The sequence below is a fragment of the Thunnus albacares genome, chromosome 12 (genome assembly GCF_914725855.1).
Source record: "Thunnus albacares chromosome 12, fThuAlb1.1, whole genome shotgun sequence".
In the NCBI taxonomy this organism is placed as follows: domain Eukaryota; kingdom Metazoa; phylum Chordata; class Actinopteri; order Scombriformes; family Scombridae; genus Thunnus; species Thunnus albacares.
The window spans coordinates 33,284,804-33,312,783 of NC_058117.1; the positions used below are offsets into that span (position 1 = coordinate 33,284,804).

General features: G+C 40.2%; 2 protein-coding genes and 1 long non-coding RNA gene across 3 annotated transcripts in view; 2 read left to right on the forward strand and 1 right to left on the reverse strand.

The window, feature by feature from the left end:
- The window catches only part of LOC122993600 (armadillo repeat-containing protein 1-like), an 18,106-nt gene extending 17,620 nt beyond the window's left edge, over positions 1–486 (forward strand). The window contains exon 7 of the mRNA XM_044367906.1: positions 394–486. Coding sequence (XP_044223841.1) covers positions 394–468 — 75 coding nt within the window. The 3' untranslated portion in view covers positions 469–486. The remainder of the gene's footprint in view (positions 1–393) is intronic.
- Positions 1–13,833, reverse strand: part of LOC122993601 — a 14,605-nt gene extending 772 nt beyond the window's left edge. The window contains exons 1-3 of the long non-coding RNA XR_006406418.1: positions 13,757–13,833; positions 4,521–4,527; positions 2,898–2,901 (exon numbers count right to left, since the gene is read on the reverse strand). This is a non-coding gene — a long non-coding RNA (uncharacterized LOC122993601). The remainder of the gene's footprint in view (positions 1–2,897; positions 2,902–4,520; positions 4,528–13,756) is intronic.
- Positions 7,691–19,054, forward strand: LOC122993599 (cytochrome P450 7B1). The gene is made up of 6 exons (XM_044367904.1): positions 7,691–7,823; positions 11,487–11,623; positions 12,275–12,886; positions 14,309–14,515; positions 15,260–15,438; positions 18,331–19,054. The coding sequence occupies exons 1-6, from the start codon at positions 7,753–7,755 to the stop codon at positions 18,622–18,624; spliced, it is 1,500 nt and encodes a 499-aa protein (XP_044223839.1). The 5' UTR covers positions 7,691–7,752; the 3' UTR covers positions 18,625–19,054.
- Positions 19,055–27,980: the final 8,926 nt, after the last annotated feature.

The following is a 27,980-nucleotide window of genomic DNA, read 5'->3' on the forward strand; positions in this document are numbered from 1 at the left end:
GTGCAACTATACCATTAAAACCCCCATGCATATATAAGAAAACAGCTTTTGAACAGCTGTCCGCTGTAGTGACCGCTATGCATGAAAGGGTTCAAAAGAAAATCAAGTGATCTAGAACTACAATGAACTATGTATAATGATCTATTATTAGATGGTTTCTTACATACTTGTATTAAAATGGTAACACTAGCACAATAAAATATATTGAATCATAATTATGGTAAGAAAGGGAATTTATATTTATATATATATACTCAAGTTGTCTACAGGACACATTAAAGCCAGAATAACTGATTCACTCATGTATTTGAACAGTTCTGGTCAACTGTTATCTATAATTAATGCATCAGATGTGTGTGTAGGATTAATAACTATGTTTATATTTGCCTGCAGGTGAAGGAACAACACTCTGCTGCTAATCTACAGCCTGCAGACACCATCGACTGGAACAGATCCGGACGTATGTGAGTCCATCGAGGCAGCAGCTGTAGAGAAGAAGAAGAAGAAGAAGAAGAAGAAGAAGAAGAAACAGTATAAAAGCAGTAAACAACACGTCGAGGCTCTGCTGCAGCTCACGATCCAGTTTAGAAAGAAAAGGATCTGAGTCAAAGTAAATACATTCATTAACGTTCAGTAGGCAGTAAGTGTTTTTGTTTTGTTTTTTTAAATGTGAATGAGACTCTTTGAGCAGAGCAGCATCTGTGACTCAGCTCTAAACTCTCCGTCAGCCGACAGAAGTTTGAACAGAGGTTTTTGTGTGGGACTGAAAGCCGAGCAGAGTTTTTTTTATTTCAGACAGAGAAAGTGTTGATCTCGAGAGAGAAAAGCTGAACGCCGCTCGTCACCGAGAGGTTACTGCAGTTCATTCAGAGGAGACTGAAGAAAACAAGGAGGCTGTAAACGCCTCAGTTCTCCTCTATTTACTGTCCTTCTTCTTAAAATGTGTGATTTTAGAGTTTTATTTTAATATGTTTTTACCACCAGAGTGTATGATGGTCATAGCAGGACCTGTTCTTGGCCAGACTTTTCCAGACTGCATCAGTTCCAGCGTTTGTTTTATTCCCCACAGATCTCCTGTCAGTCTGTTCAAACATAAAAAGTTTATATTGAACCCGACAGGAAGAATATCTGCTGCAGCTTCAGTTAATCTGTTCATGAGTCACAGAAATAAACTGTTTACATCAGAACATCTGTTGGAACCTGAAGGATTCCAATAAAAATCCAGATGCCTTCAGGTTCCTCATCGTATCTGTTCCTGAAGCTGTTGTCCGACCTCCACCGTCGTCATGTGACCGTGTCGGTGCGGCGTCGCTCGTTAAACCAGCGGGAATCACCGTCAATCGTCCGACTCCTGATTTCTGTCACTGTAATCAGAAGAAATGCATCATTTCATAGAAATCTCCAACACACGATGCTGTAACGGAAACGTAACGCCGGTTCTGTCCTTAGCGGCTCCTGGTTGGTTGTTTGTCGGCTCAGAATGAAACACGAGGATTTAATGGTCTTTACTTTGGTGTCATCTCATGACTTCAGTGTGTCTTCAAACACTCCAGAGGAGTTTTTCCATCAAACCAGCTAAAGAAAGCTGCGCTTACCTGAACAAGTCTGGCTAGTCGATGCTAACGCTAACCAGACTGGAATAAAGCTGCAGTGTTCTTCTATAAAGAAGTTTTCACCCAAAAGGACAAAACTGCTGCAATTAACAAGGTGAAGGAGACGACTCGGCACAAACCTGATGCCAGATTAAATGTAAAGCTGTAGGCAGGCAGTGATGGTTTAAAGGTTAGAGGAGTGAACTGATCACCAGAAGGTTGATGGTTTGATCTCTGCATTTGGCTTGATGACTCTGGCTTGATGACTCTGTGTGGTGAAAGTGATGAGCAGAGCTGGTTCCTGTTCATGGTTTTAACTTTATTTGTTAATAAATGAGCGTTCAGATCAGTGACTGTGGTTTTATTATCACTAAACTGGATAATATCTGATGTATATTTATAATTATGGTGTCGCCAACCTGAGAGAACCAACTAACCAACATTATCATCAGGTCTTTGACACATTTTCTGTTTCACATCACGTCTGTATACGAAGCCTCAGTGACGGTTAAAAATGAGGAAGCTGCAGTTTGAGATGAAGAAACTGCAGGAGGATAAAAATACAGTGGAAACTGTTTATAATGATCACATCTGTCTGAGTCAAATGTCACACACAGATGATTATTATAACCTTTTCTTTTCCTGCAGAATACCATCTAACTGACATTTGTATATTTATTAACCTACATGAATATAAAGATACAGATTTTATTGACTGTTTCAGACACATTGTGCACATTTTTGAAGCAGCAGGTTCTGACTTTTAGTTCCTTATTTTCCCCGGCGGCAGAGCAGGCGAAGAGAGCGGTGAGATTTACTTAATAAATAAATAACTTCAAAATAACGCTGGCGCACTTTTATTTCTTAAATTATAAATGTTGAGCTTTTAAATAAAGGGCTTCAGTCCAACACAGAAGCCTTCATGAATAAAATGGAGATTAACTGAAGTATTTTAGTAAAAGTCCCTCAGAGTTCTTTATTTTATGTTTCTGAACTCGGACAAGTGATGCGTTCTTTGACAAACAGCTAAATTAAACTTAACGGTTATTCTGCTGAGTACGTTACCATGGTTACTGAGCTGCCAATCATATAAGCTTGTGATGGAACAAACTAAATTAGCGAGATTTATCAAAATAAGCCAGACGTTCCTTCATCCAGCCTGAAGGAAACCCTCTCTGGTGACAATATCATCATCATCGTCTCTTTTTCATCCAGCCAGTGTTTCCTGTTGAGTGATGACGAGTTCACCCTCGAGACCTTCAGGATTCTCAGAAAAATGAGTCAGTTTTATCTCATAAATGTCACTTTTCTTTCCTAGAATGGAGTTTTTATTGTAACTTAAATGTATTTGTTGATGCTCTGAAGATATTTTTCTCCAGAAACTGTCTGATGTGGATTCTGGACTTTTGAAATCCAGAAGTTTCACATGAGTCAGTGAACGCCTCGTCAGCTGCTGATTAACAAAGCAAACAGACTGGTGGCACGATTGTGCAAAATTTACACTGCAGCTTCCTGCCGTGATGTCATGATGATGTCGTTTCTCCATTAATGAAGCATCTTTATATCAAATTCTGTTTTCTAAAAGCTGTTTTTTTAAAATAAAATTTAAAAAAACACAATTTATTCAATTGGATGCAACAATATAACAGATAAGAGATGATTTGTGTCTTCAGTATCAATAAAAAGCCTTAAATGTTCATTTTGTGTGAAAAGCTACAAACTGTAAAAATGCTTCATCTGTTTTCTCTAAACTTTCTCATTAATAAAGGAAATAACAGAATTGTTTATTTTGGCTCGTTAATATTTGAAGTGATATAATTTTACTTTTGATAAAAACATTATTTTATGTTACAAATGAAGAAACTTCAAGACAAACTGAAAAACATCCTCCTGTTATCTCTAATATATCTGCTGTATATAAATCTAAATAACCAATAACTGCTGCTGCTTCAGTCTTCAGATACGTCTTCTGTCTCTTCCTCTTCATCAGCGTCTCGCTGGATTAGTTTAGCTTGAACTAATTATTCGGTTGACATGTTTGATAAATGTTACTATTGTTATTTGACGGATGATCAACCCAGCAACAGTTAGTTGTTAGCCCCCGGAGGGGCCGCGCCCCACTAGTTGAGCACCGCTCAGTGTTTGTTGTCATGTGATGATTGAGTTGTTCAGACTTAATGAGTCTTCACTTCCTGTTCTCAGGTTCACTGAGGCGTTTCCCTCAAAGGCTGTTGCTCAACCAGCTGAACATTTCCCACAAATCTGATCCAACAGTCACATATTGATCTGATCCAACAGTCACATATTGATCTGATGCAACAGTCACATATTGATCTGATCAGTTTATTTAAAGAGGAACTGATGTTACACACTAGTTCCTCCTCAACCTTTGAAATCAGCTGTATGATGTCATCTGTGGCCTGATGATGTCATAGTGATTTCGTCAGATTACAAACTGGATGTGTGGAGTTTTTTACCTGCACAACAGTGTTAATGTTGTTTTGAGCCAGTTTTAGTGTTATTTTTTTTATTTTTTACCCAAATTAAAGCTTGTTATAATGATTGTTTGTTATTGATCATTTATAACTTGTGTATCTTTTGAATGTCACATGCACGTCGTTTTGTACATGAAATAAAACATTTGTGACAGTTTTTAGCTAAAGCTTGTTGTGTGTAACAGCAGCTCAAAATAACAGATCACTAAAGTGAACTTAGTGTTGTTTCAGTGCTTTATTGACTCAAACTGGGTACAGCTTGAGATTTAATTAGATGTATTTGAAACAAAACATGATATGTCACAAATGGTTGTGGCTGCTGTATCAGCAGGGGAGTAAATGCATTGAACAAGTCAGTGACTGGATTTCATCAAAATGTTTGTCAATTAAACAAAAATGAAACTGATATCATTGTTTTTGGAGTCAAAAAAACAAAGCTGCTAATTAAAGCTGCAGCGTTGGTCGGGACTCTGGCCCGTCAGGATCAGATCATTTTGCTTTTTAAAAATGAGGGATATTTATTACAAGTGTGGTGTGCTTTTATTTTGAAAGATTGATTGACAGGATGAGAATTTTCTGCAGGGTGAGACATGTCTGTGTCATCAAAATCAGTTTTGTTTTGGGCCCATTCACTTGAATTTCAATTAGTAAATTGAAAACTCTTGATGAGTTTGTGTGTAAAACAAATTAATTTCCTAATTTTCATCAAGTCTATTTTTAGAAAAGTAAAGACTTTTAACCCACATGACCTGGTCAAAGTTTGATTTGAATGGAGAGTGTGAGTGAACCCACACCTTTTTGAACATTTACTGCTTCCACATAGTTTTAGATACAAACTTCATTTGAACTTTAAATGAGTCACGAGACTTTGACCTACAAATCTTGAATTTACATGTTTTTTCTATCTTTTATTGTTTTTGAGATATTAGAGTGTGAGTTTTAAAGTCTTTTCTTGCTCCTCCTGTGATTTTATAATGAGTGTGTATTGCGGAATGTTTCACAGCACTGAGGGAGTGACATCACCAGGAGCAGTTGGAGAGGAGGATTTTAGAGTACGCTTCTTGTGAAATATCCTCATAAATCCCATAACTTTGGCCAAATATTACATTAAAATTGTCTTTACTTTTCTAAAAATAGACTTGATGAAAATTAGGAAGTGAATTTCTTTTACACACAAACTCATCAAAAGTTTTCAGTTTACTAATTGAAATTCAAGTGAATGGGCCAAAAACTTGCGTAATTTTGATGACACAGGTGTGAGCAAGACAGACATGTCTCACCCTGCAGAAAACTCTCATTGTCACACTGTTGAGATTTGATGTTTCACCATGATAGAGGAAGTTGCTATAACTTTATTGTAAATGCTCCAGTCTGCACCAAACTTTACATGTTTGTAAAGTCAGACCTGGGCTGCCAGGTCTGGAGACGTCTACATGCCCGTGACAGAAGCCCTTGGACTGCACCGCACCCCGATGTGTGCAAGGGTGCGAAGGCCTGTTAAACACTACGTGTAGCTTTAATTTCAATTAGTAAATTGAAAACTCTTGATGAGTTTGTGTGTAAAACAAATTAATTTCCTAATTTTCATCGTCTATTTTTAGAAAAGTAAAGACTTTTAACCCACATGACCTGGTCAAAGTTTGATTGACATGTGTACTGTCAGGTGTGTAGAGACAATAAGTAACTGCAGCTGGACACAGAAAAATACTCATATATTTGAATGGAGAGTGTGAGTGAACCGCTAGGTGCTCGGGTCCTAATAAAGGAAAAACTGCAGTACAGAGCTACAAATTTTAGTGTTGATTTTATTTTTCTGCAGCACTTTATCACTAAACTGTCACTCTCACTCCATTTGTTCCCTTCCCCTCATAGGTCATCCCCACTACTGAATTATAAATATAAGACTTATAATTATTGTAAAATAAATGATAGTAACACCAAACTTCATACAAAGTTTGTATATAATGTACTGTATGTATATAGACCTTTCTGCTGCATCCTACAAAAATGCCCCCCCATATTATTATCTTCATAAATCCCATGACTTTGGCCAAATCTCACATTATTAATCACATTTTAGTAGAAATTTTAGTCGCGAATCCATTGATACAGGTTTGAAAGTGGTCAGACTTATAGTTTAGACATCAGACACCAAAGTTTGGCACAAAGTCCATGCCCAGAGATTGCCTCCCCATTGGTTTACATTGTAAGGTGTGATGGCACTCTTAAAAAATCTAAACCGTTCAAGTTATTACAAAGTTTTTAATAACTTTTGTGTGATAAGTCATGTATTAAAGTTTGAAGCCGAAACCATTAATGCCCTAGGAGGAGATAGCGTTTCTTGGGGGTCCAAAATTGGCGCAAAGTTGTAATTTGATGCGCATATTGTGGACTTCCTGTTGGATTTAGGTCAGGGGTGTCAGTGTATGATTTGTAGGTCTTGATGAGACGAATAATTGAGTTTTGGTTTGATCTCTCTACGACATTCCTACAGGCCTAGTGACATAGGTGGCCCTATAGAGGGCATTTTAGCACTTTGGGGGATAATTTTTACATTTATCAAATTTTTCACCAGACCTGATGTGCATGCCAAATTTGGTGCATTTTTGAGCATGTTTGGGGGTCAAATTTAGGGTTGAAGTGGCGTAATAATAAAGAAAGAAGAAAGAAAGAAACAGAACAGACACGAGAGGGTCTTCACTCCTGCGGGGCTCAGGCCCTCACAAGCTCACTCTAGTTGTTTGAAGGTTTGCGTGTCAGAGCGGGACAGCACGAGCCCGGACAGAGTGAGTGATGACTGTGACTGAAAGGAATGATGATCCCGGAAATCTTAATACTGTGCCTTCACAATAAAAGCCTCTAAATCTGGGTCAATTCAGAATCAGTGTAAAAGATGATTATTACAGCTTTTATTCGGTTTAATCATCAATAAGCAACATGTAAATAAAGCAACTTTAGTTCTGTTGATTAAAAAAAGAAGTAAAATTTTAAAAAGAATTTTTCCCTCAAATTTGAAAGTGTTGCTCATTAATTATTTAATTGCTCATTAATTAAAAAACCTCCAATTAATCATCTCACGACCCCCCCGATTTATCTGCTGACCCTTTGGAGGGGCCCGACCCTTAGGTTGGGAACCACTGGACTAAACTAGCTAGGAGAGGAGGAGAAAGAGGAGGAGGAGAAGAGGAGGAAGAGGAGAGGTGAAAAAGGAGGGAAAAGGAGATTTATATAAAGAATAAAAGTTTAATATGTAAATAAACATGAAAACACTAAATACTACATAAATATATTTAAATTTTAAATATATTTATCTGTTTAAAAAAATACACAGTATGTTGATATAATTTAATATATATGTAATTCAGTTCTGTTGATGTATTATTATTATTATTATTATTATTATTATTATTATTAGTTAATTAGGGGTCGAAGCCTTCTGAGTGTGTTTATTATTAGTTTGTACTCATGTACTTTTACTGTAGTAGGATTTTACTGATGGAGTATTTGGTAGTTTTACTGTAGTAGGATTTTACTGGTGGAGTATTTGGTAGTTTTACTGCAGTAGTGTGGGCGGAGCCAGTGTGCTGACAGTGTGGAGCTTGACAGTTCGTGTTGAATAGACATTATGTGCGGTACATAGTTATTTTCATCGCAGATCCAGAAACATGTCGGTGCTGCTGATCCTGCTCGGTCTTCTCTCTCTGATGATCCTGCTCGTCTCCCGCGGCAGGAAGAGGTCAGTGGTCCGTCAGTAGACCGTCAGTCCATCAGTGTGTGTGTTCATGACTGCAGCTGACTGGCGGGTTTCACTAAACCAGTCTCTCCAGTAAGCTGCTGTTAGTGGTAGTTTTAGTCTCACGGTCGGAGTTAATTGTCTTTCAGAGTTAAATGAGTGACGCACTTCACTGCTGTTTGTTTGTTTGTTTGTTTGTTTGTTTGTTTGTTTGTTTGTTTGTTTGTTTGTTTGTGCGCAAGGCAGACTAATGATTATTTCTAGTTTACCTGTGACGTCTTTACATGTTTTCAGGTCCAAAACCCCAAATATTGATTGTAAAGGTTGAACCTGAGAGCAGACAGACTTTTAACAGACTGATTGTCTGGAAGTAAATGATTTTCTGATATTAAATCAATCCAGTAAATATTTGACTACCACATGTCTGTGCGGTAAGTTCATGTTTGCTGTCACCTGAGCGGCGTAATGATCAGGTGATGATGTGATGTTTGATGAAGCACTAGATGTTTTACTTTACTTTCAATTATTTTTGAGCTCCAAGCTTTTGATCTCCAGTTGGATTTGAAACTGCTGGAGTTGCCGTAGTTTCGTTTCTTGGGGTATTTCCAGTCTTAATGTGTAGCAGCTGCTGTTCAGAACACACCGACCCCCCAAACTGTCTCACTGGGAGTGAAGACTTAGCAGTTCATCATGCAATCGGCTGCTTTACACACACTCCAGTTTAAAGAGAAAAAACATCCTGCAGCTAGAAGAAGCTCCTGACTGGTCGAGTTAAGTTTCACAAGCGGAAAGAAAATAAACTTTATGAAGCATTTTGTGATCGATCAGTGTAACGAAACATTAAAACAATAGAACAAAACCAGAGATGATGCTTTCTCTCCACTATTTTATTATTTTCTTGGTGAATTGATTAGTTGTTTTGGTCCATAAAATGTCAGAAAATGGTGAAAAACAACGTCCTCAAATGTCTTGTTTGATCTACAACACAAAGATCTTCAGTTTACTGTCATAGAGGCTAAAAACACCAGAAGAGATGCTTCATGATGCTCTTATCAGACGTCTGACTCACTGACAGCTCAGAGGACTCACATATATCAGGCTCTTATACACACACACAATACTTGTTGATTATTTTCTATCAATTTAGCATCAATTAATTTGATTTTGGATATGAATGAAACAAATGACGTGCTTTTGATGGGAGCTGTAGTTTGTTTAGTTTTATTCTGCTAAAATATGTCTAGTTGTTTAACTTTGTTGAAACAGCTGTGTTTGTGATGAACCTGTTTCATTTCCGATAAAAGAAACTCTGAATGAGAGATTGTGTTGAAGCTGAAACAATTACTCCACTGAATTCATCTCCTATTTGATTATCAGTTAATGATTTGACTCTTTGAAACAGCTTTTTTTCATTTCAATGTAAACAAAAGATTGATTGTCAGAGTAAATAGATTTTGTTGCTTGAGATGAGAAACAGAAGCAGCAGCAGGATCATGTTCATTCCGTCCGCTGGCTGTGAGAAAGTCTTTTGGCTGTGTAGTGTTTTTAGTTGGACTGGGATCAGTGCCCTCCTCCAGGGAACAAACCATCAGCTCTCAGTAGGAAGCAACAGGCTGATTATTGCATTCCTTTGTGTTTGACATGCAAAGACTGAGAGCAGTGAAACTGGGCTGTACATAGATAACAGTAACATTCATCTACTGAGTCAGTCCGATTTACATGTTGAATCTTGTTTATTGAAGAAAAAAGTTTTCCAGTGAGTTACTCCCTAATCTCTCTCTCTGATGCAACCTTCTTATTTCTAAACAACCCTGCGACTGACACATAAAGAGCTGTTTCAACAGGACAAACATGACAACACCTGGGTACAAAAAATACTTGAATACATCACACATAGTCTTAAAGTCAAATATTTCATATAAATCTAATAAAAACTAGGTGACAAAAAGAAAAAAAACACACGCTTGTTGAGAAAATCATAAAGAAAAAATATCAACTTATTCTAACATTATAGGAATGTAACAAGACTAAACGTCTACAGGCTCCGTTATAGAGGAGATGTCTGTTAAACCAGGAAGGTTTTATATTGATCAAAAGTGTTTTTTTAAGTTTGCGACATCTGAATGTAAAGTCTGTGGGCTGAGCAGGAACTGGTGGACGCAGTCGGAGGGAAAAACATGACGCTGCACAACACTTTACTGGCTATTGGCGAGAATGGGCGCTATCTTTGAGTCCAGTTCCTAGCTGAACGCTGATTTAAAGTTTTGACCAGACGATGGCGCCAGATGAAAACTCAAAGAGGATCCTCAAAGTCAGAGAGATTCGTCCTCTGGGAACCGTGAATGTCCGTCAGTAGATGTTGAGGTACATCACAGCAGAAGTAGAAGTTTGACCTGCTGGAGGATCACCAAAGTGGTTAGAATATCACTTTTTAGGGACTTTGAATGTCTTTTGGAGGTGGAGCAACGTTAGCATCCACAGAGATGTGCTGCTAACGCGGCTAAAACTGAGACACTGCGGTTATGATGACATCATTTAGACGTGTATGTTAACGTGTTAACATGCATGAAGTACATGAACAGTGTATGATCTACAGTATACTGTATAAACAGTGGGAATTATCATCACACACACAAAACAGAAACATATTCAGCACAACTTTAGTTTCTCTGAGCCGCTTCGAGACAGAATACTGAGTCCAAGCCAATAAAACCTCACTGTTTAATCCTCGACAGCTCACATGTTGTTAATATTATTACAGCAGTAATCTGTTGGGTTCGGACAGCAGGAAGGAGGCTGGAGGAGGACAATAGTGTTGGTACTAACGATCAACAGAGTGTCTGAAAGGCTGGAGGGAGTGTCTCTTATCTCACTTTACACTTTGTTCCAGTTTGGCCCCTCAGGAAACAGTTTGTTTGCTTGACGTTACAGACCTGGAACACCTTAAGTTCAGAGTCCATTCATGAACACTGCTGGAGCAACTTCAGAAATAGACTTAAATAAAACAACAAAGGAGGTGCAGCCGTTTATAACTTAATAAGACTATTAAAGGAAGTGAATTAGTGCCTCAACTAACAAATTATTTATCATTTAATCTGCCAGTTATTTTCTCAATGCATTGAAGTGTTTGGTCTTTAAATTGTGAGAAAACAGTGAAAAATGTTCATCACAGTTTCTCAGAGTTAGTGGTGATGACTTCAAATGTTTCATTTTGTGTGTCTAACAGTCCAAAACCCAAAATATTCACTTATATTATGAGCCTGAAACTGGTTCATTTTGGTATTTTTGTGGAAATAATTCATCGATTATCAGAATTGTTGCTGACTAATCGATTAATGGACTAATCGTATCGGCTCTAAAGCAAAATACAAAAACTACTCTGGGTCAGATTATATTTAATGATGGACGAGGAATCAAATCATGACCAAATCAAAGCAATAACTAGTTGCAGGAAAGAGTTAAATAAAACTACATCAGGAGAACAATAGCAGGGAAACTGCTAACAACATCCATATATTGTTCCATTGTCCAGTTCTACAGCAATATTGAACTATAATAATCTAAATTATGGATATTATATTTCAATCCACTCACTTTTTCGGATGGCAGGTCTCTGTTTAGGTTTTGCTTTTTGTGAAATGGATTTGTCTTTTGTCTGTTGTGCAGGAGAGACGGCGAGCCTCCGCTGATAAATGGCTGGATTCCTTTCATCGGAAAAGCTCTGGAGTTTGGAAAAGATGCCCATAAATTTCTGGAAGAATATAAGAAGAAGTATGGAGACGTATTTACAGTCCAGATAGCAGGTTGGTATTTAAACTCTCTACTATATGTCGCTGGTTCTATGTTTTAAAATGTGTTTGCACTAGCTTACTCTAGCTCGATGTTGCTAACCAGCGGTATGCTAGCTACTAGCTGCTAGCATACCACTAAGTGAAGTAAGTTAGCTTGTAATACAAAGATAAAAGCCTTTTAAAATGAAAAAGCACAGCAGAAATGTTTCTGACAGAAACACAGCAAACACTCCAACATCCTGGTGAAGGAAGACAGCTGGAAGAGATTAGCATTTATTAAAAGAGACGACAGAAATCGAGGCGGAGACAAAGGTCACAACAGGATTCAAACCATCGTGTTCATGATCAGCGTGGCTCCCTGACACATTTCATTCAAGAGAAGGTAACTTAACTCCTGACTGCAGACTGTGCTGCTTCTCCTCTGTGGAGCAGGAAGACATGGACACACCGCTGATAGGATGAGCTCTATTGATTACTATTGATGAATGGAACAATTTCACAGGTCAGAATTCAGTAAAGATGAACTCAGTGAAAGCTTTGTGGATTTATTTTGTCTCCACTGATGCAGCGATTCCTTTAAAATGAACTGATTTCAGTCTGAAGTCATAAAAGCTGCTGTGACACTGAATTGGATGCATGTGTCACTCTGTTCTCTCCCTGCAGGTAAATACATGACCTTCGTCATGGACCCTTTAATGTATCCAAACATCATCAAACATGGCCGCCAGCTGGATTTCCACGAGTTCACCAACAGGGTGGCGCCCTTCACCTTTGGCTACCCGCCCGTCGTCAACCAGAAGTTCCCCGGCTTGCAAGAGCAGATCAGACGCTCCTTCCAGCTCCTCCAGGGAGACAACCTCCGGCCGCTGACAGAGAGCATGACGGATAACCTCATGCTGGTGTTTCGTCAGGACCACCTGGGCGAGAGGCCGGAGGAGGAGGGCGGCTGGAAGACGGCCAGCATGTATGAGTTCTGCAGCTTGGTCATGTTCGAAGCCACCTTCCTCACCTTGTACGGCAGGCCGGCGTCCGCCAGCCGCCACGACAGGATGGGCGTGATGAGGGAGGACTTCATCAGGTTTGACACCATGTTTCCGCTGCTCATCGCTCAGATGCCCATCTGGCTGCTGGGACGGACCAAGGCGATCCGCGAGAAGCTGACCAACTACTTCCTGCCACAGAGCATGTCGCACTGGTCCAACACTTCACAGTTCATCAGGAGGAGAGCCGAGGTGTTTGAGCAGTACGACATGCTGAGGGACATCGATAAAGCAGGTAGACCAGACATGTTTGTCTTGTTTTTTAGTTGCTGATTTTCTGGAAAGAAAAGAGAACATCCTGCATGAAATATTATGTGAAGAGTTAATAAAGTGAGAACAAGTGATGGACAGTGTGCAGGATTGATCCTACACCCATCACTAAGAGTTTATCATGTGCACAAACTCTGAAATTACAAAGTGTTGAAACATTTGTTGCTAATCTGCTGATAGGTAAAAATTACCAAATAGACTGAGGTTGGTTGAAGTCAAGCGTCTCTTTAATCCAAACCAAACATATGTTGTAGACACGGAGAGTACGCAGAGTCTCCGTGGAGAATTCTCACAAGACAAAGGAAAGACATTAGTATATATTGACGGCCTTGATGCCCTGGGAGGCACCTCTAGTTGTTTACAGATTCCTTCTAACAGCCCCAGACAAAACTTTACAGAGCTCTCACTTTCACATGATGACCATGATGTCCATATGTCTATTATAGTGTTCCCCTCAAGGCCCTGCCGCCAAATACATACATACATATGACCATATCTACTTAACTAATACATGAATTTTTCTATCATCTGCAAACCTGAAAGATGATCACAAAGTCTCCTGAAAGACTAAAACTACTCAGTTATAGTCAGGAAAAGATGATTTGGTTAAAAGAAACCAACACTGAGCGTCATGTTTCAGACAGTGTTCAGACAACCTGAAGAGGTTGATTCTCACTATGAGCGACCTCTGTCACATTAAACATGTTATTTGTTCTTATATAAAACTATGGATTTGTGCAGCTTTAAAGAGAGTCAAACAGGAAGTGGAGCTCTGCTCTCTGAAAGCAGATCGTCCTCTATGATTAGCAGAACATCAACACGCTCTCTGATAAACCAGTGTGGAACTTTTACATATAAATGAACGTCTGTTTCATTCAAGCCAAACGACTTCACACAGTGCTAATTAAGCCGATCTCCACCGGAGTTTTTAATCTGTTGTCTGGTTTGATGAATCATACTGTTCATGCTCTGCAGACACATCACTGACTCTCAGTAACTTTCCGAAACAATATGAAGCAATTCTCTCTCCTTTCTGTCTGTAGTCTCACTGTTTTACATGTTGTGCAACTCCAGTGTGGTTTACCTCCAAATCACCGCAGAGCTTTAACATGGTCCCTTATGGCTGTTTGTCTGCTTTAATGAAAAACAGATTCTTCCAGAACTCTCTCCAGATTCATGACATAGTGAAAGTACACTGATTCCTCTGAGAGCTTTATATTTAGCTCTTATCTCCAACTAGATTTACTGCACTCTAGTTTATTCTACTGTGCCCTTTAGTTCAGATGTGGGTAAACTTTGGGTGAGATGTGACATATCTTGTGTAAACAGTTTATATGTCAGCAGCCCGATGACTCTCTACTCTTCCTCCTTCCTCTCTGACTCCCAGCTCATCACTTTGCCATCCTCTGGGCGTCTGTGGCCAATTCCACCTCTGCCACCTTCTGGGCCATGTATCATCTGGTGAGTCACCCTGAGGCCCTGGAGGTCGTCCGCCAGGAGATCCAGGATGTTCTGAGGCTCAGCGGGGTCGAGTTCAGCAGCGACCAAGATGTGACGCTCAGCAAAGAGCAGCTGGAGAAGCTCTCCTACCTGGGTACGCTGCCCTCTGCTCACCAGTCCTCACAGTTCACTCTCCTAAATACTAGACCACTAGTTCACTCATCATCATTGATCTCACTCACTTTAAAAAGAGACAATTTATGCAGCTTTGTTTGTAATTAACATTTTTATTATCAGAGATGGATTAACACATTAATGATCTGATTCTGCACATGGGATTTATTAACAATGAGAAAAATACAGAATATCATCAGACTTAGACTTTAAAATCTGCGACCACCAGTTTAGGCCACAGTCGTTCTTTAAAGAAGCAGGAACAGCTCATTAATGTAAAATGTCTTTGCTTCTGATTTATTACTTGTTTGCTTTAAAAATGAAACTATATATTTGTGAGCCGTTTTTGAGTCTGCTGTAGGAACCGATGAGCTTAGAGCTGAGAGACAGACAGAGGAGGGAGGAAAGTATTGACAGGCGGACAAACATGTTGTTGGTTTGACTCTGCACATGAAAATAAAGAATAACATCAGACTCATTGTTGAGGAGCTGCAGGAGAAGGTTAGTCAGAGAATACTTGATAACTGTGAGCTAATTTAAAAACAGCATTTCGACAAAACTGAATAATTTGACCTTGTGAGTGAAGCAAAGGACAGAAACCAACAGCATCCAACCTGACAGAGATTTGATAAAAAGATTTTACTCCAGATGTGCGTCACTCTGTGTGAGAAGTTTTGTCCCATTAGGACAGATGTTGATAAATGATCCTGACCTTCCTCCACAGGGAGCACCATCAACGAGAGCCTCCGCCTGTCCTCCGTCTCCATGAACATCCGTGTGGCTCAGGAGGACTTCAGTCTGCGTTTGGACGATGAGCGTTCGGTGGCCATCAGGAAAGGAGACATCATCACCCTGTACCCTCAGAGCATGCACCTGGATCCCGAGATCTACGAGGAGCCGCAGGTATGACCACAACCCTAACCCTAACCCCAACCCTAACCCCTAACCCCAACCCTAACCCTAACCCCTAACCCCTAACCCTAACCCCAACCCCGAACCCCAACCCTAACCCCGAACCCCAACCCTAACCCCTAACCCCAACCCTAACCCCAACCTCAACCCTAACCCTAACCCCAACCCCAACCCTAACCCCTAACCCTAACCCTAACCTCAACCCTAACCCTAACCCCTAACCATAACCCCTAACCCCAACCCTAACCCCTAACCCCAACCCTAACCCCTAACCCCTAACCCCTAACCCTAACCCCTAACCCTAACCCTAACCTCAACCCTAACCCTAACCCCTAACCGTAACCCCTAACCCCAACCCTAACCCCTAACCCCAACCCTAACCCCTAACCCCTAACCCCAACCCTAACCTCAACCCTAACCCCAACCCTAACCCCAACCCCTAACCCTAACCCCAACCCTAACCCCAACCCTAACCCCTAACCCTAACCCCTAACCCCAACCCTAACCTCAACCCTAACCCCAACCCTAACCGTAACCCCTAACCCCAACCCTAACCCCTAACCCTAACCCCTAACCCCTAACCCCAACCCTAACCCCTAACCCCAACCCTAACCCTAACCCTAACCTCAACCCTAACCCTAACCCCTAACCGTAACCCCTAACCCCAACCCTAACCCCTAACCCCTAACCCCAACCCTAACCTCAACCCTAACCCCTAACCGTAACCCCTAACCCCTAACCGTAACCCCTAACCCCAACCCTAACCCCTAACCCCTAACCCCAACCCTAACCTCAACCCTAACCCCAACCCTAACCCCAACCCCTAACCCTAACCCCAACCCTAACCCCAACCCTAACCCCTAACCCTAACCCCTAACCCCAACCCTAACCTCAACCCTAGCCCCAACCCTAACCGTAACCCCTAACCCCAACCCTAACCCCTAACCCTAACCCAACCCTAACCTCAACCCTAACCCTAACCCCAACCCTAACCGTAACCCCTAACCCCTAACCCTAACCCCAACCCTAACCCTAACCCTAACCCCAAACCACAACCCTAACCCCAACCCTAACCCTAACCCTAACCCTAACCCCAACCCTAACCGTAACCCCTAACCCCAACCCTAACCCCAACCCTAACCCTAACCCTAACCCCAAACCACAACCCTAACCCCTAAATTGATGGATTATTAAGGTGTTTTTAATGTCTTATCCGCACAGATTTTTACACCATTTAAAGGGTGAAAAATCCTTTAAAACTTTAAAAAATTACCTCTTTCAAACTATTTTATAGATTTCAAGTGCATTTGACCTCTTAAAACCTCTTAGATCTTGGAGATAATCCATGAAGAACTCCTTAATACATTGCAATCAGTTCATTTATGCATTCATTTACTACACATTTTGGATGAACCTCCGACTTTGTGCTGAATTGAAAAAAATAGGTACAAATTAAGCAGTACTTGTGTATATTTTATAGATTTTATGGGCTTTTACCTCATGAAATATCTGAATACTGGATTAAAATCCCTTAAAATATCATTAACAAGCAGCTGAAAGTATTTCCAAGTCCTAACATAAACCTTAATAACACCATTTGACAAATATTTACAGTTAATATGGAAATTAATGAGAAAACTCCTTGAAATTATGGTGTTTTTATAAGTTTTATAAGGGGTTTAGGGTTTCAGATTAATGGACAAATGAAGGGATTTCTGGCTACCAAACAGCCTGATTCAGAGTCTTTGCTGTGTTTTCAGGGGAATTTAAGTTCATTAAGGAGATTTTAAGGACTTGATGTTTGTTTGTTTTTTCATTTGTTACTTTGATTAATTGTTTTAATTTTCATGAGTTTCTTCTCTGATGACTCAGCAGAGTGAGTCTCCCGCTGCTGAGTCATTGCTGCCATCTGCTGGAAGCAAAGTGCAGTTGCATCAACTCAGTGGCATTGAATCATCTTCTCATGTTTCCTGCAGGTTGACCTTTTTACTTTTTACATAAGTTGAGGCAGTCATCATAGACATATCTATGTCAACATAGAGAACAGATAATTATTGATAGTCAGGCTTTGTAGTGCAGCCTTGAAATCTAGTTGTAGAGTCAGACAATAAAAAACTTTATTTTGAAAGCATGTTTCTAAATTAAGTTACAGTACAGTAGTAGTACAGTATTTATCGCTTAAAGTCCTTTTTAAAATATAAATACAAAATTAAAAGACAGTGATATAAAAACAAAAATAAAAACACAAGATTTAAAGCAAAGCAGGTAAAACAACAAGTGGATGAAAATGAACAAATAACTAAAATCTGTGTAAATATGTGATAAAAGTAAAAGTTTTATTATTGTGTCATCCATAGAAATATGCACTGCAAGACACCACAGACCCAGAAACAATAATACAAAAAAGAAGAATAACAATTCATATAAATTATATATATTCAGATAATCGGACACTGAAGTCATCAACAACAAAACTATCAGAAATGAATAATAAAGCATATTAAAGTCAGGACTGATCAACTGGTTCATCCCAAACTTTTCCAGACAAACCAGCAAACTTCAAAACATCAAAATTAAACAAGTTCTTGATCGTCTGCACACTGAGTGTTGATCAAAGAGTTCCCGCAATCCAGTTCTTACCTGTGCAGTTAAAGATCTTCAGACTCTGGATGGTTTAAGAAGCAAAGTGGACGAGTAAACACAGGAATCTGTCCAACCATCCTCTCAGTGTGTAGTGACCTCCACTGTAGAATGTGTCACACCTGTTTTAGTTCACTAGATGTCGCTGACACCTGTAGAGGCTAAAACAGGTGAGAAGATTCATCACTTTGTCTGTCGTGAAGTTGTTCAATCGTTTTACTGTTGTTGTCTCTGCACCATCAGACGTTCCGGTTCGACCGTTTCGTGCAGGACGGCAAAGAGAAGACGGACTTCTACAAAGACGGACAGAAGTTGAAGTATTACCGCATGCCGTTCGGCTCCGGCTCCTCCAAGTGTCCCGGACGCCACTTCGCCGTCAACGGGATCAAACAGTTCCTGTGTCTGCTGCTGCTCTACTTCGACCTTCAGCTGGTGGAAGGTCAGACCAGAGCGACCTGGGACTCCAGCAGAGCCGGCCTCGGCATCATGCAGCCCACCACAGACGTCCGCTTCCGCTACAGACTGAGAGCAGTTTAACTGGGAATGACGTGTTGCTCTGAGAGTGTGAGTGTTAGTGTTAGCGGCTCCACATGCAGTAGACAGTCCTCTCATTTCAGATCTAAGAGTCATTGAAACTGTTGCAGCATTTTGTTTTCTAGGGAGGGGACACTACTGAGTCACCTCAATGCATTGTGGGATAGCAGGCGACATAGGATGGACCAGCAACATGAAGAAGGAAAGGGATCAAAAACTGACCAGTTGTCGGAACTCTACCTGACTCACTTCTACCTGACTCACTTCTACCTGACTCACTTCTACCTGACTCACTTCTACCCGACTCACTTCTACCTGACTCACTTCTACCTGACTCTGCTCTACCTGACTCTGCTCTACCTGACTCACTTCTACCCGACTCACTTCTACCTGACTCACTTCTACCCGACTCACTTCTACCTGACTCAGCTCTACCTGACTCACTTCTACCTGACTCACTTCTACCTGACTCACTTCTACCTGACTCTGCTCTACCTGACTCACTTCTACCTGACTCACTTCTACCTGACTCACTTCTACCTGACTCACTTCTACCTGACTCGACTCTACCTGACTCACTTCTACCTGACTCACTTCTACCTGACTCACTTCTACCTGACTCGACTCTACCTGACTCACTTCTACCTGACTCACTTCTACCTGACTCGACTCTACCTGACTCACTTCTACCTGACTCACTTCTACCTGACTCTGCTCTACCTGACTCACTTCTACCCGACTCACTTCTACCTGACTCACTTCTACCTGACTCACTTCTACCCGACTCACTTCTACCTGACTCACTTCTACCTGACTCACTTCTACCTGACTCACTTCTACCTGACTCTGCTCTACCTGACTCGACTCTACCTGACTCACTTCTACCTGACTCACTTCTACCTGACTCACTTCTACCTGACTCAGCTCTACCTGACTCACTTCTACCTGACTCAGCTCTACCTGACTCACTTCTACCTGACTCAGCTCTACCTGACTCACTTCTACCTGACTCAGCTCTACCTGACTCACTTCTACCTGACTCAGCTCTACCTGACTCACTTCTACCTGACTCACTTCTACCTGACTCAGCTCTACCTGACTCACTTCTACCTGACTCACTTCTACCTGACTCACTTCTACCCGACTCACTTCTACCTGACTCACTTCTACCTGACTCAGCTCTACCTGACTCACTTCTACCTGACTCACTTCTACCTGACTCACTTCTACCTGACTCAGCTCTACCTGACTCACTTCTACCTGACTCACTTCTACCTGACTCAGCTCTACCTGACTCACTTCTACCTGACTCAGCTCTGCCTGACTCGACTCTACCTGACTCACTTCTACCTGACTCACTTCTACCTGACTCACTTCTACCTGACTCACTTCTACCTGACTCGACTCTACCTGACTCACTTCTACCTGACTCGACTCTACCTGACTCACTTCTACCTGACTCACTTCTACCTGACTCACTTCTACCTGACTCAGCTCTACCTGACTCACTTCTACCTGACTCACTTCTACCTGACTCACTTCTACCTGACTCGACTCTACCTGACTCACTTCTACCTGACTCACTTCTACCTGACTCGACTCTACCTGACTCACTTCTACCTGACTCACTTCTACCTGACTCTGCTCTACCTGACTCGACTCTACCTGACTCACTTCTACCTGACTCACTTCTACCTGACTCACTTCTACCTGACTCAGCTCTACCTGACTCACTTCTACCTGACTCAGCTCTACCTGACTCACTTCTACCTGACTCGACTCTACCTGACTCACTTCTACCTGACTCACTTCTACCTGACTCACTTCTACCTGACTCACTTCTACCTGACTCAGCTCTACCTGACTCACTTCTACCTGACTCTGCTCTACCTGACTCGACTCTACCTGACTCACTTCTACCTGACTCACTTCTACCTGACTCACTTCTACCTGACTCAGCTCTACCTGACTCACTTCTACCTGACTCAGCTCTACCTGACTCACTTCTACCTGACTCAGCTCTACCTGACTCACTTCTACCTGACTCAGCTCTACCTGACTCACTTCTACCTGACTCAGCTCTACCTGACTCACTTCTACCTGACTCACTTCTACCTGACTCAGCTCTACCTGACTCACTTCTACCTGACTCACTTCTACCTGACTCACTTCTACCTGACTCTGCTCTACCTGACTTGATTCAGTTCTCAGCCATTCTCATTAAATCCCTCAAAATGTTGATGATATTCTTAATAACCTTTCTGTCTTTCTTTCAAGCAAAGATTTGTTGTGTTCTTCCATAACAGCAGTTGCTGATGGTGTGTTTAACTGTTTCATTGACCTTCGCCATCTCTCTCATGTGAGCAGCACATAACACAGAGGTGTAAATACTGCATGAAACTGAGCTCAGATATCCGTCTGTAAGGAAAGGTAGTGCTGGATTAGCCTGGCACTCATAGTACTGACCTTTAGCTGTAAAGGTACACAATGTTTTATTACAGTGTTAATCATTTATTTAGGTGTTACTACTGCCAGTGATAGTGGAACAGGTCCAACATACACTCAGCGAGCACTTTATTAGGAACACGTGCATTCTGTTGCACTCCAATACAACAGCTCTGCCATAAGTTCTACTTTCAGGGAGTTTATAGATTTTCAGTTTTTGTTGACATCGTCAGAAATGTGATAATTCTACTTTCTGTTTATTATTGAGGTCATAGTGGGTGCTGCTGGTGTAATGGAGTGCATTATATTGAAAAGTGTTCCTAATATTTTGTCCAGCCCATAAACATATATGAGGGGGATAAAATAAAATACAAAATATTATGAAATCCAGTTTTTTATAATCCATCGATGACGTTTGCCCGTTCCAAGATGGCTGCCGCTGCCACAAACACTGTGACTAAACAAACTGTTCAGTTAATGTTTAACCAATCAGACGGCAGCTCTAAATAATAATATTCAGACGGTGAAACTTTTGGAAGTTTATATTTTATAATCTGAGCCGTATGCCCTGAACTACTTCCATGTCAGCAGTATGAGTTATTGATAATAAACACTACTTTTATACTCTTAATGTTCAGAGCAACACAAACCTGCTGGTCTGATTGTTTATTAGTAACTTGTGTCTGTAATTTGTATCTGTTGACTGATTATGTAGATTTGGTTCTTCATCACTGGCATTAATTGGAATTGTTATTATGACTTTTTTATATACTGAAACTGTATGTTTTAATGTCACATATTTTGTTCATCAGTGTTTGTTTAGTTGAGAATGTAAAATAATGTCCATACAGGTAAACATGGGCTGCAGAGGAATGCTTTTTATGCAACAGTTATGCTAAATATGGAATATTCTTGTGATTTTTATGTAATTTAGAAAGAAAAACCTATTTTCATGTATTTTTTTTTTCATGTATTTCACTTCCACTACTATTTCAGGCAGATTTGACACTAATGTGCAGAATGTTGTATCTGATGATGATGATGATGAAACTTGTTGCTTATATGTGCAGTTTTCTTGTATGATGCAGTTACTGATCATGTAAAATAGACCAACTCAACCTGCTGTCATCATTTTAGTGTAGAGCTCAGACACTTCAGCACCTTAAGACGTCCAAAACAACAACAAACAAAAAAAAAGACAGCTAAAGCTAACTGAACTTTATGTATGGACTAAAAACACTAAATGTTTCCAGACTTGTTTATAATTCAACAAAACAATATTTCTGTGTTTTCAGCTGTTTTAAAGATGGTTGACACCACATATCACAATACAGGCGACAGTACAGGCATCATAAGCAGCTGATGGACCAAAAACTGTTAACTTCTATAATGTAAGATAATGTGATAAAAGAAGACTTATGTTCACATTTGCCTTTAATTGCTGCTAATAATTGCACTCTGACTCTAAAATGCACTTTTATTCTCTTTTATATTTTTTTATTACTTTTTATTTTTCTGTGCTGTTTCCTTTTTATCTGCTTTACGTAAAAACACTTTGAATTGCCTCTGTGTATGAAATCTACAAATAAACTTGCACCAATAATCCAAAGTATTGATCTATTGTAATTGTTTGTCTGTTAGTATTAGAGGCTGTGAGGGAGGAAGAAACACCTGCACTGTTTTAGTCACCTTACACCCGCCTGGCAGAGACTTTGAGAACTTAATCTCCCAACAGGTTTGTTCATATTTTGGACATTCTTCTGTTAGCAAATGAACACCGAACATGTTCCTGCACCACCAAACAGCCCCGAGGCAGAGTCAAGTTAATCGTATATATGAATACCTGATGGACAGCACTGAAGTCAGCTTCTGATTTGGGGTTTAAGGGGAAAGTTAAGGGACGCATAAATAATGATATTAAGCAGCTGATTCTCCATTTTTGCACCATTTACACTCGTGAAAAAGTGTTAAGACATCATAACAAAAACTTAAACGCTGTTTAAACACACTTTCACATTCATAAAACCTTTATTTTGCTTGTTCCCCCCCATCTAAACCACCTTAGACCACCTTAGACCAGGTCCAGGTCACAAACAGCTATACTTAGACTGCTCAAATCTGGACCAGATTAACAAGGACACTCTAGAGACTCAATAAAACACAGTTTTAACATTTGTGAAACTTTTATTCTGTTCGTAGGAAAGAAAGAGTGATTCACTGTTTTTTTTCCCCCCCCTTCCAGACCACATCAGACCAGACCCAGATCAAAAACCACTATACTTAGACTTTTAAACAGTCTCTGGAGTCGAGTGGGTGTTTCTCAGTCTCTGTGTGGGACATGAGTCACGGCACCTGGCAGCCAGAGGCGGAGGTGAGTCTGCCTCGTCTCCCGCTGTGCTTCCATCATTTGCAACCTTTATTATGAACAATCATCACACCCACAGATCCATAAGTTTTGTATGTTTGTCTGACGTCTATGAAACACAATCTACTATTAGGGATGTGCAGAGGGCCCAGTGTTTGTATTTGTATCTGTATTTGTTGAGGCAGCAAAAATTATTTGTATTTGTATTCAAATAAAAGTGGAAAGAGGTTTAAAAATCCTGTGTTTTGCTTTTATTACGCTTTTAATTTTAGAAAATTAAAGTGTTACAATAAGTGGTCATAAAATGTGTCAGTCAGTAGTTCAGCTTTAATCTCTGGGGAACACCCCCAACTCCGGGACTGATGTCCAAATTAGGAAATGTGCGTCATGTAGCAGGTGGATGTGACTCCCCTCACTGAGACCTGCTGACAGACGTCACAGCGGAGCAGAGGAGAGACACTGAGATAGTGATGTAACCAACCTGCACGCTGGTATTTAACATGTTTTTTTAAAAAAAAATATTTGTATGAAACAAATATCCGTAAAAAAAACCAAAACAAAACATTATTTGTGCTTTGCTGAATAATGTATTTGTATTCAGGCACACAACATGACGGTTATGTTGCACTACAGAATAAAATAAATACCTCCCATATCTTGAAACCAAGATGATGGAAGGTACGTGTGTGTGTGTGTGAAAGAGCTGCTCCATCTTCTCCTTCATCATCTGACTCTTTTGCTCCTCTTCCTCTTCTAGAAACTGGTCTTAAACTGCTCCTGAATCTGCCTCTCTCTGTGTGTGTCGGACCTGGACCTTCATGTGTTCTGCTGTTTGATCAAACTTCACTTTAACTTCTTCTTTAAGAGCTTCCAGAGTTTCCCCAAATTCCTTCTTGTGTCATCGTGCAGCTTCATCGACGGGGTTGAATCTGTGTTTGTTTGAATCTCTGCAGACGAGACACACCGGCTGCTGATGGTCCAGACCAAGCGGCAACCTCCGGGGCTGTAAAATAAAGCCAAAAACTGCAGTTCCTTGAACGACCACTTGAGGCTCCAAAAGTGAGTCAATCCCCATAGACCCCCATGTTAAAATACCAACTTTACAGCAGAAATAAACATGTTTACAGCCTGGTACAAACAACGGTTTTGGTCTCTGTAGCTAATTTCCTCTTTCATGACGACTGTACGGAGGGTGAATGTTTTTATAACTCACCCGTAAAGTTCTGCATAATGAAGGACATGGCTGCTTTGAGTGACAGGTCCGCCGGCCGCTAGGTGGCTTGTTTCAGCCGTTCGGCCCCGCCTCTTTGCCCATTTTTGATTGGCTGGGAGTTAGGCAGCGTCACACTTTGAGCTTCGAAACCGCTCTTCAAAAACTAACGGGTGTCGTCACGGTAACTACGTCCATATTTTTATACAGTCTGTGGTCCTGACAGAAGAGCCTCAGAGCCTGCTGAAGATCTCTTGAGGATCTCACGTGTTTCTTCTCATTAAGGCAGAATAAAAACCTGTTTCCTGGTTTTTCACAAACTCACACAGTCAAAACTTCACTCTTGTCTTGGAAGAAACAGAAACTACTGCAACATTGTAATAAATAATAATAATAAAAAACGTTTGTGTTTTGATGATTCAGGCAGAAGAGCCGCAGTACTGCAGCTGGTCCACAGAGGGCAGCACTAACCCAGCTGAGAGTGTCTGATGTGTTCTTTAACTGGATTTAAAGGGCTGATACTGTGGAAAACAATAAAAGCTTAACTGTGCTGTAAAATTACTCACTTCTTATCTCCTTTCTCTTCTTGAGTTGTTTGAATTTTCGGCGGTTTTGAGGCTGCAGGAAGTTATAAATACAGTCTGATTCTTATTGTAGATGTATGACGGCTGGTTTACTTCCCACCATGAGAGGAAAAATATTTTAATATTCTGATCTGATGACATAAAGTTGGCTCAGTCAGGTTTCAGTGTTTTTTCTCCCAACTTTTAATTCTTTGTGCGTAAGAGGTGATAAATTTACGACGGTGTTGTTAACAAGACGTGTGTGATGAATTTCTCAGTTAGAAGTTTTTAATGTTCGTTTCCAACATCGTCTGATTGACTCTGATGCTTGTTCAGACGTGTCAATCAAAAAAACTTCAGACAAGAAGAAGGATTTATTATCTGTTAAATATGTATCAGCTGTCAGTTGCTCCTCTTTTCTGATGAGTGTTGCATTCTGGGACACGTGTACGTTGTTATTTCAACCAAACTTAATGTGATCCAGAGCTGGAAGACGTACTCAGACCCTTTACTGCAGTAAAAGTACATAAGTATTATGAGCTTGATGTAGTTAAAGTATTGCAGTAAAAGTACATAAGTATTATGAGCTTGATGTAGTTAAAGTATTGCAGTAAAAGTACATAAGTATTATGAGCTTGATGTAGTTAAAGTATTGCAGTAAAAGTACATAAGTATTATGAGCTTGATGTAGTTAAAGTATTGCAGTAAAAGTACATCAGTATTATGAGCTTGATGTAGTTAAAGTATTGCAGTAAAAGTACATAAGTATTATGAGCTTGATGTAGTTAAAGTATTGCAGTAAAAGTACATAAGTATTATGAGCTTGATGTAGTTAAAGTATTGCAGTAAAAGTACATAAGTATTATGAGCTTGATGTAGTTAAAGTATTACAGTAAAAGTACATAAGTATTATGAGCTTGATGTAGTTAAAGTATTGCAGTAAAAGTACATAAGTATTATGAGCTTGATGTAGTTAAAGTATTGCAGTAAAAGTAGTGGTTTGGTCCCTCTGACTGATATATTATTATATATGACATCATTAGATTATTAATAGTGAAGCATCAGTGTTAGAGCAGCATGTTACTGTTGTAGCTGCTGGAGGTGGAGCTAGTTTACACTACTTTATATACAGTTAGCTAGTTTAGTCCAGTGGTTCCCAACCTAGGGGTCGGGCCCCTCCAAAGGGTCAGCAGATAAATCTGAGGGGTGGTGAGATGATTAATGGGAGAGGAAAGAAGAAAAAACAAAGTTCTGATACACAAATCTGTTTTCAGTTTTTGGACTTTTTCTCTAATCTTTGATTTTTGCTGAAATATTGGATCATTTGAACATTTATTGAAATGAAAGCATGTGAGAAGTTTAGAGGGAAAAATCACTATTTGGTGGAGCTGTTAACAACTCATAGACATGTGAAATGTGACCCCGACTACACACTGCTTTTTGTAAGACGTCAAAAGACAAAAAGGTTGGAAACCACTGGTTTCATCTTTAACAATGTGTTGTATTTTAAAATCTTCATCTGAAAAGTAACTAAAGCTGTCAAATAAATGTAGTGGAGTAGAAAGTACAATATTTCCCTCTGACATGTAGAAAGTAGCATCACATGTACATCGTTACGTTCCAGCGCTGGTTCGTTCATGTTTACGGTGAGAACACGCTACACAACGTTAACATGATGTAACTGCACAGTGTGTGTTGTAGATATAAGTTTCAGTGTGTACGACTCTTATTCATACACGAGAACATGAGTGCCAGAGTCTGTGTGTGTAATGATCCGTGCTGTCAGCAGGGCGTCATGCAGCCCTCATTATTCTGTCGACACGCCTTGTACGGTAACTCAGCCTGTGTGTGTGTGTGTGTGTGTGTGTGTGTGTGTGTGTGTGTGTGTGTGTGTGTGTGTGTGTGTGTGTGTGTGTGTGTTTTCATGGCCTGGAGCCAAGCTGAAGGCGCCACTTTATGAGTATGATGATCTCATGTCGACCCACTCCAAACACTGTGTGTATTCAGCCGTGTGTGTGTGTGTGTGTGTGTGTGTGTAAAGTGTGCTTTGGCATGTTTTTGAAAGACCTGTTGTGTAAAAGAGAAAGTGTTTCTCAGAGAGCTAAAGATTGTGAAGTCCTGCTGCAGCCTTAAAGGAACAGTCAGTCCGTCTGTATATGAAACAGGTGTTTGTAGCCGTTTGTTGACCAACAGCCTGAACTCGTTGTCGTCGTCGTCTTTGTTTTTAGCTCAACCAGCTGACTACAGGATGAACTGCTGACTAGCTCGTTAGCTTAACAAGACCCAACATGTAAATCAGACACTCAAGAGTTGTTGAAAGGTGGATTTTTTTTTTCTCTGGAGGCCGACAGTTCTTCCTTTTGCTCTCTGTGCTAAGCTAGGCTAACAGGCTAACAGGCTAACCACGTCTCTGTTGTGCTGTTACACGACATTCCTGCATCTTTATCTTTATTTATGTTTTACATGGTTTTTATCTGCACAGATGCTAATAACTACATCCTCTGTATATCCATAGTGTTCATCCATATCAGCCTGTTTGGAACATTTTTCTCTAAAACTGATCTGTTTTATTTTATTATCTATTAATCTTGTGGGTGTGTTTTTATATATATAATGTAATTATTTTAAATACTTTATAAGGTATATTGACACTTTTAGTCACTGCAACTAGAGTTTTTGTATTTCTTTGTATTTAGTTTTCTATGTATGTCGCGTTATTATCTTTTCATAGTTTGGTGCTGATGAGAACAGCGATGGCTAACGTTACTGTGTGTGT